Here is a 16134-nt window from a genome sequence, read left to right as displayed (position 1 = left end):
GGAAAAAAGCGGGTGGCCCACCTGCCACTTAGCTCGCGGGATCTTCTGACGTCATCACAAGCTGCCCACCGGATTGTTAGCAAATTGACCACCGTGGCAGGTGGCAGTTAATTTAATCAAAGTAAATTACATTGAGTAGCTCGGCAAGAGCAAGCTGGTTCCCGCAAACCCCACCGGTGGCTGTTTGAAGCAGCCACTTGTCGGGGCTGTGGCGCATCACTTACCCGCTGCAACCACTGCACCAGGAGTGGTACAAGGACTCCCCGCGATCTATGAATGTAAAGCATAGAATGACCTATTCCGCATATATGGGCATGTAGGCAGAACCCATAGGTGACTGAGAAGGGGTACTTGAGCAAGAAGGATCTTTAAAGCTATTGCATTGTATTGTTAAGGTTACATTAAGCGTCATGGGATAGAAAGAAAGAACAGTATCCATGTCTACGAAGTGATGCGCAAAAGAGGATCATACGGAAAGGGAGCCTTTAACGCTATCGCGTCGTTTCCCCTCAAGTATTTTTTTTTTGTTTGAACTCCTGCCATAAGGCATAATTTGGACTGGTTGTATTCTGTAGAAAGTCGTATAGGAAATTTTCATGAAAGAGCCCGAGCAGTCTCCTGCTCTAAGCCACATAAGTTCGTAAGCCACTTGGAGAAGTATTCCTCCTTGTGGACGTGAGTAGCGCCCTTAGTTCGCGTCTTTAGTCGCTTTGTGGGGGTTTTACCGCGGATGCAACCCTGCACTCAGGTCCAAGACTTCGATGCGTGCTCCGACCACACCTATGGCCTCGAAGAACCCCGGTAGGTACTCCACTCTAAAGGTATATCCTGCCAAGGTATCATAGGTATACCTTAAAATTCATTTGGTGGTGTAGCCACCTCACATAGACTGTTGTCCTTGTGACTTCTAGCAACTAGCAACAGCAAAATCTAAAGCATATACGAGGGGCATTCAGCAAGATCTAAGCCCAAAACAAAATCGAGAACTTTAGGACCCAAAGCAACTTTAGGGTGAAAAGCTTTTTTATTTTTCGATAATTCTTTAATTTGATGTATTCACGCTACTGAACTAACACTGGGGCATACGCCCATCCTGTCCATAGTCTTCGGTCAGCAGAGCACCATCCTCATATGTCGCCATGATGCCTCCCTCAAAGTGACAGAGGCTAGTTGTTTCCAGCGTAGATGCAGGAATCGCCCTGTCGCTTACCGTCCATAAACGCAGGTCTCGTGAAGGGTCATATTGACAGTCATATCAAGGCAATATACCAATCGATGTCACACATATGACCTGTCATATCACCTTAACGAACGATGTAATATGTATGCAACATTGCAAAGCCGGCGGTCAGTCATTTGGCCATACTTTTGATTGGAAAATATATGAAACGCTTCAGTGTGTTTTCTCCGCAGTTATTACGACGGATTATTTCCTGCAGTACCCAGTATAGTACACCAGTTTTTTTTAAAGGGGCATTGAGGACATAAAGAAGTCCGGGATCGATAGGATACCGCGTCTTCATATTAAAGACACTACTCTAATCAAAAACGGAGCTTTTTTGAAAGGTAATAAAAGACCAGACAACGAAATACAGGTGCCGCCACCCGCGGCCGATTTCGTGAGTAAAATACGTGCGCCGACGCCGATTTTCGGGAGCGGATCCCAGAGGCTACGCTACACCGCCATCACTTCAAAATGGTTGCAGCCCGTCCTTTTCGGCTAAGACGTCACGAGTTTGAGTCGACTGGCGGGAAGACTTTTAAATCCAATTTCTTCACCGGTAAATGCGTCTTCTGCTACTGGACAAAATTTTCTCAACGTAGCCAGAAAGAGCCGAAGAATCAATTTCTATTGATAGCATTCATTTGATGGAGTTGTCTTCAGTTTCTCTTTAAAGACAGTGTATGAAGAAGGGTGCAACTAGTACGCACTCAACGTCCATGCAGTGGTCTCAGTGTGCCGAATTTAGATCAGGGTCGGCCAGAGCGCGAGGCTTGGGATGCTGCAGCGAAGAAGACGAGGCCGGATGGGCTGAACGCCCGGGGCCGAAGGCGAAGAGGACGAAGGGGCCAGACTGTGAGGGGCACCACCAAGGGCCAGCAGCAGCAGCGCGCGCGAGGAACCGTGGCCCCAGCGAGGCCTCGGCGGTCGGTTCCCCCCGGGGCGAGTTCAAGCGGACCATGACGTCCTAGCGGCAACGTGGCAGAGCCTGCATGGGATGGCCGACGTGTACACGCAGGACATGGTCACCGTCCTGAGCGACCTGCGGCGGCGACGGGTCTTCACCGACGCCGAGGTCGTCTGCAGCGACGATGGCAGCCGGTTCCCGGTCCACCAGGTGCTCCTGTACGCCGCCTGCCCCCTGTTTCGGGAGCCGGCCGCGAGGGGAACCGTGGGCCCGGTCTCCAAGATCACCGTCGCCGCTGCTGCCGGGGCCGGGGCCGCCTCGGCGGAGGACCTGTCGTCCGCCGCCGGCGCCAAGCAGGAGCCCGCTGCGTCGCTGGCAGTGAGTGTCGACGACGGCGGCCCGATCAAGACCTACACCGTGGACGGGCTGAAAGCTAACGTCATGACTGCCCTGCTGGACTACGTCTACACCAATAAGGTCTCGCTTTGCTCCGACAACGTGCTCGACATGCTCCTGGCGGCCCAGCGGTTCCAGGTGAAACACCGTAGCCTCTGCTGCACATGTTTGAAAGCTTCTTGCTGTAAGCTTGTGGATCGACGAGTAACCGTGACTCGAATGAGCAGTCTTCCTGACGCACACACTCTCTCAAAGTTATGGCTGTGGTCGCATAACATAGTGAAGAAGGTCAAGCTGTCCAATACAGGGTTTCTGCGACCTCAGTCGAGGTACGACCAAACGACAGGTATCGAAGTGTTAGGTCGGCTGAGAAACGTCAACGAAGTGAAAGTTCTTCAAAAGGACCGGTCATTCGAAGCAGAGGACGTTGCAAAAGAGGCCGGGGCCGAACTGGGACGACCTCATAGGAATGAAGCTATGCTCTGCCTCTAAATGTAGTCGAACCCATTCCTTTTCCTCGCGCATTCGGGCATCGTACATGCCTCCTCTTTTTCCATGCTCCCCCTCCCTTGTTCCCGCTTTACATTATTTTTATACGTTAGCATTAGAACTTCTATTCGCGCAACGAGTGTCCAGCGTTGGCAGCGCGTGAAGCCTCGGGGGAGAGGAGGCAAATGGGACAAAAAGAAAGGGCATGAGGAGAGTGAAAAAGAGATGAGAGAGGGAGATAGTGGGATGCGACGGGCGTCGAGAGGGAAACCGCGGTTACCAATCAGAGTCGAGGGGTTGGGAGAGTGGCGATAGAGTACGGCGTGGCGCCACTGATTGATGAATGGTATCGAGCGAGTGAAGGAGGTACGGCTTGTCATACGGTGATTGATGAACCACATCCCGCCACCGAACACTAATGCGATACGCTGCCGCATAAGTCGCATTGACCGTCTTTGACATCTTGTGTGATACTCAAGTTAGAAGGCATAACGATGAGAACTTCGAAGTAGAAGAAAGGCTGAAGCAAGTAAAAGTGCCACGAAATGGGGGCCATACTATCGACTTGTGGTTTTCGTGCAGTTCATCCTTTATCCAGTTAGTGACAATCGCGAAATAGCAAAGTTGCCCCAAGAGGCTGGAATTTCAACTACTTAACGTTTTATTTGACCTTGATCGTAGTCCTAATGCTTTTCGTAAACCGCGAACTATGAATTCTTTAGCTAAAGGAAGAGCGATAGGAACGGTAATCTATACAATTCTTCCTTTGCTTGTTGTCGCAGATTGAAAGAATTGTCAAAAAATGCCACGAGTTCCTATCCAAGGACATCAGCATTGCCAACTGCATCCGCATATTGGAGTTCGCCAGAGAGCATAAGCACCCCAGCCTCGTCGACATGGCCTTAAATTTTATTTCTGGAAACTTCGTTGAGGTGGGTATGAAATAATGCTCTGATTAGTGTGATAACAAAAAATTTTCGGTGAGGGTTCAGTAAGTCGAGCAAGAAAATATTTATGCTGCAATTTTTTTCACTTCCGCCAGGTTGCGAACCACAACCCAGATTTTGATCGGATACCCTATGATGACCTCAAGGCGTTGTTAAGCTCTGACGAGCTCAATCTCGTCGATGAAGGCAAGGCGTTTACGGCAGCCACAAAATGGACCTCAGCAGATTCTCCCAACAGGCATCGTTTCCTACCCAGTCTATTAAGTGCTATAAGGTAACCTAGATTGCATTTTGCTTTCTTGTGCACATTTTGATGGCCTCATGGTGCGGATTCTAGTGTTTAGCAAGAGACCTGCTGTAATAGGCACGGCACATTTCGCATGAATATTGGTCTCTGCCCAGAACCCACTTTTCGATCACAATCCCCTCTAAGCCAAATTCCTTTAATGAGTCAAACATGGCTGCCTGTCGTTTAAATCACTGAAGCCTTGTAAACATACAAGTGAAGGAAAAAGAGGCGCTCGTTGTAGCATACATGACGGAAGCCAAGATGGTAGAGCACCGTACGCGAAATTAGGATGTCGTGGGTTCGGATCTCACCGGCGGCATGTGTTTAAGGGGGTCGAATGTGTGAAACTTGCTGGTAAAGCATGCCAAGTCTTTTTGGGCTAACACTTGAAATTGTGAAGTAATCGCCGATTAAAATCCGGACGCCCTTCAAGCTTCTCCGCAACGCACAACGCCAAGTGGGGGGGGGGGGGCATGATGACGTCATCGAAGGTATCGGTACATTTCCAACGCACAAACGCCTGCTTTGAAGGAAAAAAACCAACGCCACCAAAGGCGAACCCTGCCGAGAGTTGTTTGGCAGCGTCTAATGAGTCAGTGCAGGGTGTGGCTGACTACAGGGGCAATTTCAAATCATACCTTCCGTGAAGTCACGCTGAGTTTCCCTGCACTCCTCCGGTGCATTGAGGAGAAGCGCAAAATTCAATCGTCGATTACGTCACTATTTTGAATGCTAGTGCGAAAACACTTGGCATGCTTTACCTACAGTCTATATAGATTTGAATCCTTGAATATCGCGAAATTCTCAAGTGCTGCAGTTGCCCTTTAATCTCCCATTGATAAAAAACTACAAATTAAAAAAAAGACATCCTGTATGCTCCGTGGTTTCGGTGGCTTTTTGCTTCCGTCATGGAGCCTTACACAGAGTATCGGGAGATGTTTAAACACTGAGGTCTTAAACGCGGGTTTTCCTTACTCTTTTGTTTAATGCTCTGAATAACCGACTTGAATGCGCACCGTTTCTGTATTCTCTGCTAAGAACTCATCAGTGTTTGTACGAAACAGATTCGGGCTCTGCAAGGTGTCGTACCTTCAAGAGGAGGTGTTTCCGCATCCCATGCTCGATGACGTTGACTGCCGTGCTGTCCTGGAACCAGTCCACGGTCTTCTCGACCAAATGGAGCTGCACGAAGGCCAACGGATGATCAACTTGACGCATCCGATGCTGCGACCTCGAATACCAAGGCATGCACTCGAATTCGCGCTAGGCTTGTGCTCGCTTACTGACATTTCCGAAACACGCCTGCGCTTTAATAAGCTTTAGTTGGCGCTTATGTCTGCTTAGCAGGCCGAAGTGGGCGCCGGGTACTGTCATTATCAATCTCCAAAGAAGCTGACATAGAATTAGCGAGAGAAATTTTAGTCGGGGAGTGACCGGCTTCAATGGACGTCCCATACACTGCTGCCGTACAACTGTGAGCTAGCAGCTTATTTGAGTTTCATGAGCTTCAGCGTCTGCGGCTGCGCAGTTTTATGAAAATCTGCCAAATTTCCATGCTTTAGACTAAAAAAAAAATACCATGTACAAGTACAGTACGAGGCAAAATTTTTCATCTTCTCATTTACGCTTGATTTTCAAGGCAAATTAGTTCCCTACTCCCCGCGACAACAACAGCAGCTATATTTAGCGCCTGACGGGCCTAGTGCGTCTGACGGACGTCTGCAGCAGCGGTGATCTTCGGATTCCCGCTGGATATTCCAAATACCCATTAAATCTCGTACCTTTCTCCTCACAACTATATGTATGCACCCGGCCCCATAAGGGCAACATGAATCCTGTTGCGCTGCTGTTATAATAAAAAAAAACAAAGCTTCGAAATTGTCTTAAACTTGGTTCTTTTGCGATGTCAGTACACGTTAAAAAACCCCAGGTGGTTGATTTCCGGAGCCCTTCACTACGGCGTCCCTCATAGCCTTAGTCGCTTTGGGATGTTAAACCCCCATAAACATAGACATAAACAATACTAAAACTACAGGACGCCAGTGGAAATTAAAAGCTTATTTCTGACAGGCTTTTCGAGAGGGCCCAATCTCGTGATCACAGACATTGACTGCAGAACTATGCTTGACAGCTTCCATTTGCCACATTTGTGGACTACGCCACCATAAGGGGGACATTCCCCTTTAACTACCCGAGCGTGTAATCATGCGATAACGGATTAATGACGTCACTGAGTTTTCTTACTACTTGCATGGTACTAGGAATTTGATACCGCAGACTTTCCTGGTACAGTTACCGCTTTAAAAGGTGATACACCGTACGCCCAGAGGATATCCTATTCTTGATCGGGCACATCCTTTCTGCTCGCCTCCAGTGGGTGCCTTTGTCTTACAGGGATGTGCTGTTCGTGATCGGCGGTTGGAGCAACGGCAGCGCGACAAATCTCGTCGAGTCGTACGACTGCCGTGCCAACCGATGGCTGATATTCCCCAACGACAGGGACACCATGCCTCGCGCCTACCACGGGCTGGTCGCGCTGGACGGCCTTATCTACATGATTGGCGGATTCGATGGATCTCAGTGCTTCAACTGCGTCCGCTGCTTCAACCCGGTACGTGAACAGGCCTCTGGGCGCCCAAATTTACAAAAATTTCGTACGGAGAGAAGTCGTACTCAGCACTTTAACGGCCAAATTAATTCCCCCCAAAACGTACGAAAATCGCCTAATTTTCCAATGATTTTGGCGCAAAACGCGTTTCATGAACAACTACCGCCTTCTAGTGTTGAAAATCGCAACTAATGCAATTGCCGACCCTAACTTGTCTTCGGCTGTGGGAGCAACGAAACATCGGGCAGGACGAGTGTGACTCGTCATTGGCGATATTAGTACAATCTCTCATGACGGGTGCAGGTCCGGGTTCGTGGTTAAAGGGTCAAGTTTCTTTGCGCACTGATTATGTGAGAAACCCAACGCTTCGGGGTCAGCTTGGCTCCTGAAGTGGTGGCAAGACAGGGGGCTCCTTCTTGTCTTCAGAGCGCTATGAACTTACGGGCCGCATTCAAAAGGCTACGTGATGAAGTTACTAACGCGCTCATTTTCATTGCTGAAGATTGGGTCTACATCTTGTTACCGCTGAAGGAGCTGCAGACCGACCCTGACGCGATGGGTTTCTCCTAATGAGACTTTTGGTCCGAGTGTCACGTTGTTTTCTGTTAAGTTCGCCTGCCGATTAGATGATATGGGCGTACCGCTTGCACTAAGTGCTGTTGCTGTTTTCTCGTGCAACATGCTGCTGAGCTAAACATAAGATTGCCAGTGGACATCAGCGATTGCCGGTGCCGCGCAAATAGTAGCCTCAGGACAGGGACGCTTATTCGGCGGCATCACCTCTGTGCTGAGTCAGCGACGGACATGAGGAGTAAGAGGACGCTGTGCCTCTGGTAGCGACTACAAACGCACAAACCTAGATAAGTAGCTTCGACCGACACACGTGAAATCGTTCTGAACAGTGCGTTACATAGCACACTGTCGCGGACGTTCATCGATCTGGCCAACAGGCAGTCGTATACGCTGAACCGCTCAAATTGTGGAAGAGCTCCCAAAGCGTGCTAAACTTACGGGCCGCATTCAAAAGCCTCCTTTGTGAAGTTAGCACACCCTCATTTTCATTTTATGTTGAAGAAGTAACTGGGCCTGGTTCGAGCTCTGTGCTGGGTTGCCGCCTTCAATCAGTACCCGCTATATCGGCGCCGCAGATCTGTCCACCTGTCCCCCGGCCAGCTATGGTTTCGCTTGTGCTATGGTCCCGCACTTTCATCCCTTGATAAACAGCTTGTGATTCAATAGACTGTGCGCCATTATCACTCTGACCCAAGAACCAGACACCAGGGACTCGGAACAGTGCTAATCTGTCTTGCTTTTCACCAGTAGTAGTTTAAAGACATAAGGACCGATGCCAACTTCCTCCTATAGCATAATCGTGCTTGTGCCCTCGCAGATAGACAGGAAGCTGTCCCGACCCGCACATGCTGAATGGCCCAGTTTCTTCCTCACCACAACCTCTTACCCTGACCTTTAGCCTGACACTTCTCAGACCCCTCCGAATTTAAAATGTGGTTCCGCCATCGGTAGGGCTAGACCGGTCGCTAAGTAAAAGGAGGCCTTCTTTTCGTCAGGCGCATCATCTCGCGTTGTCAGGCTCGCGTATGTTGCACGCGGCACACGTCTATGCTCTCCGTCGCTCGACTCGGCATACAGCTCTAAAGAGAGGAGGGTAGAGCAAAGCCTTTGGCGTCCCTGTTCTGCAGGCGCCCGATGGGTGACCCCGCTTCTGCCCGTCGCTGCAGCTCGCGCACCGCTGGACGGAGCGTGCCTGCATGCACGTGGCGCGCTGCTACGTGAGCGTCGCGGTGCTGGACGGCAAGATATACGCGCTCGGAGGCTATGACGGCGACCGGCGAACCAACACGGCCGAGCGGTACGACCCGGCGCTGAACACGTGGACGCTGATCGCCGAGATGAACGACCAGCGCTCGGACGCCTGCGCCACGGTCGTCGACTCCAAGGTACGTCGGCCCCCTTCCCGAAGACAGGCTCCTTCGAAAGGAGGAGGCGTCGAAACGGGAGCGTTTCTCTTGCCCTATGGTTATTCCCAACGTATTCACACATATCGCGGGTTTTCACATGTACGGTTCGCACTGTTCTCGAGCACTGTACCGTAAACAATAAAAAGTGAGGTTATGCAGCAACTGCTGCGTACATATCTGCTTGTAAGTCGCTCACCTAGCCTTCAGAACATAAGTTTTCCTACCATGGGTCACCTTGTTCGCTGCGCAGATCACCTCTGGAGCACTCCACATAGCTGTGCTAGGACGTGCATTGTATACTTGCGCGGGCAGATGGAAGTGGAGCACGTTCCTCTGTTATTGCAGATTCATTCTCTTCTCAACTGGTCATAAGATAAAAGTAGCAATATGTTCATTCCCGTCGTGTCAATGATGATACCATGCATATACCGACCATCTTGCTAGGCTTTGGGCAGAGGTAGAGTACCAAACCGTACTCCTTTTTACTTTTGTCCGTGCTAAAGTGGTGCTCCCGTTTTTTTTATGCAGCATGTAAACAGATTAGCATGTCCTCACGTCAACGACGTGTCGCTACGATATCTTCTACAACCCTTGTTTTTTTTTTTTTTTGCAGTCTTCACCTCAGACACAGCTAGTCATTGACTACGGGCAAGAAGCAATGTTTTAAGCGGCTGGTGCCACTTTCTCGTGGACGAGTGCTAGGAGAAAACGCAGTTTTATCAAACGGGACAAGCGCCACTTAGGATTACGAAACACGCCAGTTCTAAAGAGGTGGCACCTAGAAGTGTGCGCGCGAGTCACCGCATTTTTCGCGTACTTACGTCGGCTGAACTATGCCGTTCCACCGAAGCACAGTGGCCCTGCATGCTCTGGCTTCTGGAAGCCCCTGGAAGTAAGCAGCAGGTCCAGATCGGCCGCGAACGACCTTGCTCGCTCGTGATTCCCTTGTACGCTTGCCAGCTGCTGTGGAACGAAATTAAGAACGTCGTGCACGTGAATCTTTGGGCTTAAAGACAGTGTTCAAGACTGGGAGGAATCGCATAGCACAGTTCTGAGCAAATCAAGGTTGCCTACAGTGACTATCCGCAATGACCATAGCCAGGCTATGGTTCTTTAGAACTCGCTAGCTAGCATCGCTGTGGATTTGTTCTCTGGCGCAGGTCTACATCGTTGGCGGGTTCACTGGCCAGCAGGTCCTGAACACGGCGGAGTACTACGACCCCAAGGTGAACGTGTGGACCTACATTCGCGCCATGACCATGCCGCGCAGTGGAGTGCGAGTCATCAACTACCAGGACACCGTCTACGTCCTCGGTGGCTTCAACGGGACCAATAGGCTTTCCACAGGTACATCACAAGTCCGCGAGCTAGTCATTTCCTGACACGTGTGCTGTCATGATAATTTTTGCGCATGTATACTCCGGGGTACAGTCTTATAGTGATTAGCAAGCAAGATACCATTCCTTGTGTTTTATCTACTGCCACAACGGAAAATACAATGTTATCTACAAACAAGGACCTCCAGCATAGACAGCCTTCTGTTCTCGTTGTGGGTTTGTTGCTGTGTCTTCGCGGTGTCATTAGTTAAGCCTCCATAACTACAAATGCACATGCTTTAGGCGTCTGCCCAACCCTATCGAGCATAAAAACGCAACGCCTCTGATTTTTGCATCAGATTATTTCCATTTGTGCTGACTTCACCAGAAATGCAGCGTCTGCAGATTACCTAATGCGAGGCAGGGAACGCTGCCGAAAATTTTCTGCATTTTCCAACTACTTGCTTTTCAAGAAGCGTCGGGGGATTCACAGGGCTTTGTGCTCCGCCGCGCGAACGATTAATGAAAATTAAGCTTTCTGTTCCTCCCGTCGGGGTTCGGTGGAAGAGATCTTGTTCCAAGACTGCGGTCAGTCATTTCTCTTCTTTTTTCTGTATAAGTACGGGGTCGTCCACTCTTATCGTTAGAACGCGCTAGCGCATGGCCGCACTCTTCAGAGGGCCACCGCGTGCTACACAGTCGCTCATCGCAGCAAAGTGGCAGATGACGCGAAGCACCACGTCCAGGTACACCTTCTCCTGCGCCACTTTGCTGCGATGAGCGACTGTGTCGCACGCGGTGGCCCTCTGAAGAGTGCGGCCATGCGCTAGCGCATTCTAACTAAGAGTGGACGACCCTGTACACTGCTGCTATAGGTGTTTATCGCTTCGTCCGCGTATTCAGTCCTCTCTGCCTCAGTTTCGTATTTCTCAGTCTCCTTAACGATCGCTATTTCGTAGCTTTTGTGCGTGTAATTGAAGTGACATGAAGGTAAGTTTTGTCCTCCGTCTCTCCCAATGCCCCTCGCACGCAGGAGAGAAGTACGACCACCTGAGGGATCGATGGCTGGAACTGCCCAACATGCACACGCCCAGGAGCAACTTTGCCGTGGCCGTGCTGGACGACCTGCTCTTTGCCATCGGTGGATTCAACGGTGCGCAACAGATGTTGCCTTGGGAGGAACACTACCGTATACACGCAACTATGGGCCGCACTTTTTTTTTTCGCGATTTTGGTTTCATGCGACCCTTGTACGGAAGTAGAATTTCTCAGTTCAGCTTGCAGACTATACCCTGAGGGGACTTTGCAGTGCCATAAAGTCTTGGGCTAACTCTGGTGTCTAGCTGCAGACACGTAAATTCGATTTCTTGGTTGCTATCGCTTTCGCCACTGCACTAGCCCGGCACGCTCGTAAATTAAGTCATATTCGGCGGTTCTATCTACCGTATGTACTCGCGTAATTAGCGCACCCCCAACTTTGCAAGGGATTTTGGAAAAAAATTCTTACATATTTTACGCTTCCTTGTGAAGTAAAGGCGCCAAAAACCACACACACACAAGGCAAGAGAACGGGACAGGGTGCCGTTTTATCGACCTTGATTTCCATTTGCCTCTGACTGCTGGCTTTTTGATTGTACCGTTCCGCGTTTATTGTTTTTAGCTCCGCACGCGCCGTCAAGGGGTGATGGAGGAGGGGGGGGGGGGGGAAGGGGTCTATGCGTTGACTTGTTTGGAGAACTTTCTTTTTTTTGTCCGGCGAGGGGCGGGAGCTGCGGGGTCAATTTGCGGCAATATACCGCACACATTGCGCGTTATAACCTTTGTAGAGTTTTTCAGGACTTGTTCGCGAAATCTACGCGTAATTTGCGCACCCCTTTTTTGAAGCTATCTTCACTTTGTGGTCTGTCGTTGCGGTTCGCTCCCAAGTGCTGGCGTCTGAATTGTTGAAAAGGCACACCACTGCACAGCTTCATTAAGATGCACAGTGGTGCATGCTAAAGGGATGATAATGATAGCACCAGGCAGCTTTCGTAATCTGGTAGCTCCCTCGGGAGCGCAGCACGCAAAGAAATTTATGCACACAGGAAGCACACTTGCTGTTTGCGTATTTTCACTTTTTTTTTTTCAAATTATCGGCTCCCAAATTTGTGGGAGCGGACCAATACGAGAGTGGCCTTTGCTCGCGTGTATGCAGTAATACGGGCAATAGGTTATTGATGGTTGATTCTGCAGTTGATTTTACCCCCCCCCCCCCCCCCCCCCGCGCGCTCACGCACGCACTCACGCACGCACACGCACTCACTGTAATGCCGTACTGGTGCTACGGGTACTTTCTTCCCTCACGGCGCGGTTGAGGTGTCCACAGCGATGTGACACCGTTAATGTTCCATTTCCTTTCCTGAGAAAAAAAAATAACAATTTTCAATTCTTCCCTGCGGTAAGTAGACGGCGCGGCGGCGACGAACTGATGTTTCCGACGAGTGCCGCCGGGCGGAGTTGGTCGCTGCTTCTTCGGAGAATCTATGTGGTTGGGCCCGAACTCGGCGGCGGCGAATTTCGCTCACTGTTGTCGCCGAATGTCCAAGTGTGAACATAAGAGGGCAAGTGAACAAGTTCCTGCAGCTAAGAGCCCTGTCCACTTCATTTATTTGTTGTTCTGTTTACTTTCGCTGTATCATTTCACAGTTATGAATGACATGAACTATTAGGTTTATGACACTTTATTCTGGTGGTCACTGTTTCGGTGTGCCGCACGTGGATTGCATTCGTCGGTTCCAGTAGGTTCCAGTAACGTTTCTACACGCGGCTACGGTTTCATCTTCCATACGGTTACCTTGATGTGAAAAAAAAAAAAAAAACGGAAACAGTTTTCTGCATGTAGCTCACGTTTTGCAGTAAATTTTAATGCTCGAAGTAAATGGAACCCGCGATTAAAGAACAGTGTGCTAACTGCTTGACCGAGACTTCTGCGCAGGCTTTATCCACAATCGTGATCGGAATTTATGCGGTGTCCTTGTCTTCAGGAACGACGACCGTACCGTACGTGGAATGTTACGACGCCAGGACCAACGGCTGGCGCCGAGTCACCGAGATGAACATAAACCGAAGCGCCCTCGGAGCCTGTGTGGCCGTCAACCTTCCAAATTCCAGGGAGTTCTCTGTTGTAGGTGAGATTCCGGACAACTCCGAAGCATTGCTAGCGTTTTTTACACAATGCTTGGGAAGGCACCAATTGCAGGCTGAACACGAGATGCGCGCATCTAAGGGCTGAAAGTGCATAGCTTGTTGGCTCCTTCAGTTTTACCATTTTTTGCGGGAAACATGTCTGATGTCTGGGTGCTTCTGACAGACAATTTTAGATGTACATACATGGTTTTATGTACGAATAATTGAACTCTGAATCACCCTACGATTCAGCTACAGATATAGCTCCGACTTGCGGTACTTCCGTTCGCGCATGGCGCAGGTACTGTTAGCGGTGTTCTGCTAGACAAACTTTTCATTGGGCCCTAGTTGTCTGGTTTTGCACATTAGGCTGTAAAATACGGGCTCGTAGATCTTGAGACCTTTTATTCGTATTTCCTGCTAGTGTAAAACGATTGGCGAACAGCACAGAAGAGCGTAGCACACTCTGAATATCAAATACCCTACAAGGGAGTCAAATAGGAGCAAACGGCCTTCTAGCGAAGTCCTTTTCAAGGGCAGGGTATGCTAGCTAAGCCCCGGAGTAGATTTTGATCCTTAAATATGCAGAGTGTTTGTTTTTGACAACAGAGGCATATTCTCGCATGCAAGCATACTTTGGTGTAGTTAGCAGTGACAGGATACTTTTAATCGCGGCACTGGAAGTCTTAAGGTTAGCAGTTATAGGTGATTTCAACTTCAGCTAAAATCTTGGTAACTGCAAGTACTTTGCCTGTTTTGAAGTTGTAACGTATTTCCTTTGCCCCCCAAAAGTATTTCGAATCTTTAGTGGTGGAAATCTATCCAAAGGCTTCGGCAACATACCCTGCCTGCATTATTAGACAGTGCGCTAGATAACCGTTTACTCCCGTTTTACTCCCTTGTGGGGTAATTCGTGTTTGGAGTGTATGAAGCGCCAAGCGCAAGCGTGTGCGCAGCGCAGTGTAATGCGGTGAGGGCTTTGCCTTGTGTTTGTGGGCGGTGCCAGGACCGTCAAGTAGAATGCTAAGAGTGCTAATGACTGAAGCTCCTCGCGAAACTTTGCTTTTTTTTTGTGCATGCGAAAGCGAATTGATGCCTTCCCCTACTGTGTCTCCTTCCCCTCCCACTTAAGTGTAGTTGAAGCAGTCTAGGATGTAGCGTGAATGAAGCAGGTGTTGGCCAGAGCATCCGCTTTCCCCTCTCCTCAAAAGTAGAGAGGAGGAGCGGTGAGTAGGTTGCTAAATATGGTCGGAAGAGCCCGCTTGCTAGCTTGCTTTTGCCTCATGAAAAGCGTGCAGCTTTTCTGGAACTTAGAGCTGGGTGTCTGCCAATCACGCGAAGGCGGAGTGTGATTGGCGATGCCGCCAGTGCTCCGACCAATGAGGCCAGCCGACGGAGTCCTGGCCAGGCTGCTGCCCAATCATGAACCGTTGTTACTTTCTCTTTCGACCTCTGATTGGCTGGCTCTACCTTTCAAAACGCTGCACTGCTGCGAACATTATCGAAGACCAGGCGGAAACAATCTTGGCCGCCTTCGCCACGGCCTTTGAACAGTAGGTAGCTGTACCGCCTCGCGCCACTTTGGGAAAACCGGGCAAAAAAAGGGGCAACCTAAAGGTATACGCTGTAGACTGAATGTGAGCTGCCTCACTTAGGCTTGACAGCCGACGAATCGGCCTTCACAACGAAAAGCAAAAATGAGAAAGAGAGAAAGATTAATGACCAGGGGAAGGAGGCGCAGTAGGAGTGTTTGCTACCCACTGACCCTCCTCCTCTGCTTGTTTTTGCTGCCCGACTTTTTAGCCCGGTTCTCCCGCAAATCGGTCCGGCTGCTTGACAGTTTCCTGCCGACCGCGGTGCGCAAGAGGAGGCAAATCTCCATAGCTAGGCGGAGGCGGCTCTGACCATCAAGAGTAAGGAAGCTAGTGACGTCCATACCGAAAAGGGCTCCGTGATCAGCGATGTTTCCTAGCCTCAGTGCTCCGCGCATAAATCTTTACGCATTGCAAGCGATCTCGGAGGACGAACGTTAGCGTGCACCGAGGTCCAAATTTCGCAATATGTCTGCCCTAAGGGTTTCGAAGTGAACGGCGGTGTAGCTTATATCCTTATCATTGTTTTTTGCTTGCAAAAAGTATCGATGGCGGCGGCACCTGTATTTCATTTTTTACCTTTTCGTTCTGATCTTTTTGTTTGTGCATGCGATTAATCGCCCTACAATAATTTCATTTGGGGCATTGTACCATCACCAGTCTTAGGCTCGCTTTTTGTGGGAAATTTTCTGGCCCTATCCCGGTGAATATGTACTCAGAACTGTCCCAAGAAACGCTACTGGTCTCAGTAACTCCAATCTGCTAAAAAAAAAAAACTCGTTTTGTCGGATGCGATAAGCGCAGCACTGCTGGACGCCAGGTCGGGATGCCCCCCTCAACTTATTTGATCAGTGATGCTTCTCGGCCATTCCAACACATATCCATCTATTTTACGAGGTACGGTGTCGGGTATTGCGCACCATATAGTGCAATACTGCAAATTTTGAAACCACACCTTTTTTTTCTTTCTTATTTTCTACGCAGGTAATACAGAGCGCGACTGCTGAGCGCAAACAACGTCGCTTCAATAAAGGAATGGCTCTGGTCGCCAAACACCTTCGCCTCTTCTGAAGAGGCAAAAATTCAGTGGCTGTCGGGTGCAGTTTTTTTTTCTACAACGAGAGCTGTATCGTCCCTCGATCACGTGCTAGATCACGTGGACGCTGCACGTAGCCGCGAGGAGGAAGCCCGCATGCATGCCCATGCATGCCTGCATACATTCGG

General features: G+C 49.7%; 1 protein-coding gene across 1 annotated transcript; it reads left to right on the top strand.

Moving 5' to 3' along the window:
- The first annotated feature begins 2158 nt into the window (after positions 1–2158).
- On the top strand, positions 2159–15917 carry LOC149365801 (kelch-like protein 21). Its single transcript, XM_089569276.1, has 10 exons — positions 2159–2663; positions 3797–3946; positions 4057–4235; positions 5315–5494; positions 6645–6861; positions 8598–8816; positions 9998–10184; positions 11187–11306; positions 13177–13320; positions 15895–15917. The coding sequence occupies exons 1-10, from the start codon at positions 2220–2222 to the stop codon at positions 15915–15917; spliced, it is 1863 nt and encodes a 620-aa protein (XP_089425402.1). The 5' UTR covers positions 2159–2219.
- The last annotated feature ends 217 nt before the right edge of the window (positions 15918–16134 follow it).

This window comes from Amblyomma mixtum, chromosome 1, assembly GCF_055824585.1.
Source record: "Amblyomma mixtum isolate Tamu chromosome 1, ASM5582458v1, whole genome shotgun sequence".
In the NCBI taxonomy this organism is placed as follows: Eukaryota; Metazoa; Arthropoda; class Arachnida; order Ixodida; family Ixodidae; genus Amblyomma; species Amblyomma mixtum.
Note: the sequence above shows the minus strand (reverse complement) of the source record. Positions and strands in the feature narration are given on the sequence as shown.

Coding starts and splice junctions, on each gene's coding strand:
- LOC149365801 (XM_089569276.1), top strand. CDS start 2,220: ATGGCCGACGTGTACACGCAGGACATGGTCACCGTCCTGAGCGACCTG. Junction 5,495..6,644: donor CTGCGACCTCGAATACCAAG/GCATGCACTCGA, acceptor TTTGTCTTACAG/GGATGTGCTGTTCGTGATCG. Junction 6,862..8,597: donor GCGTCCGCTGCTTCAACCCG/GTACGTGAACAG, acceptor CCGTCGCTGCAG/CTCGCGCACCGCTGGACGGA.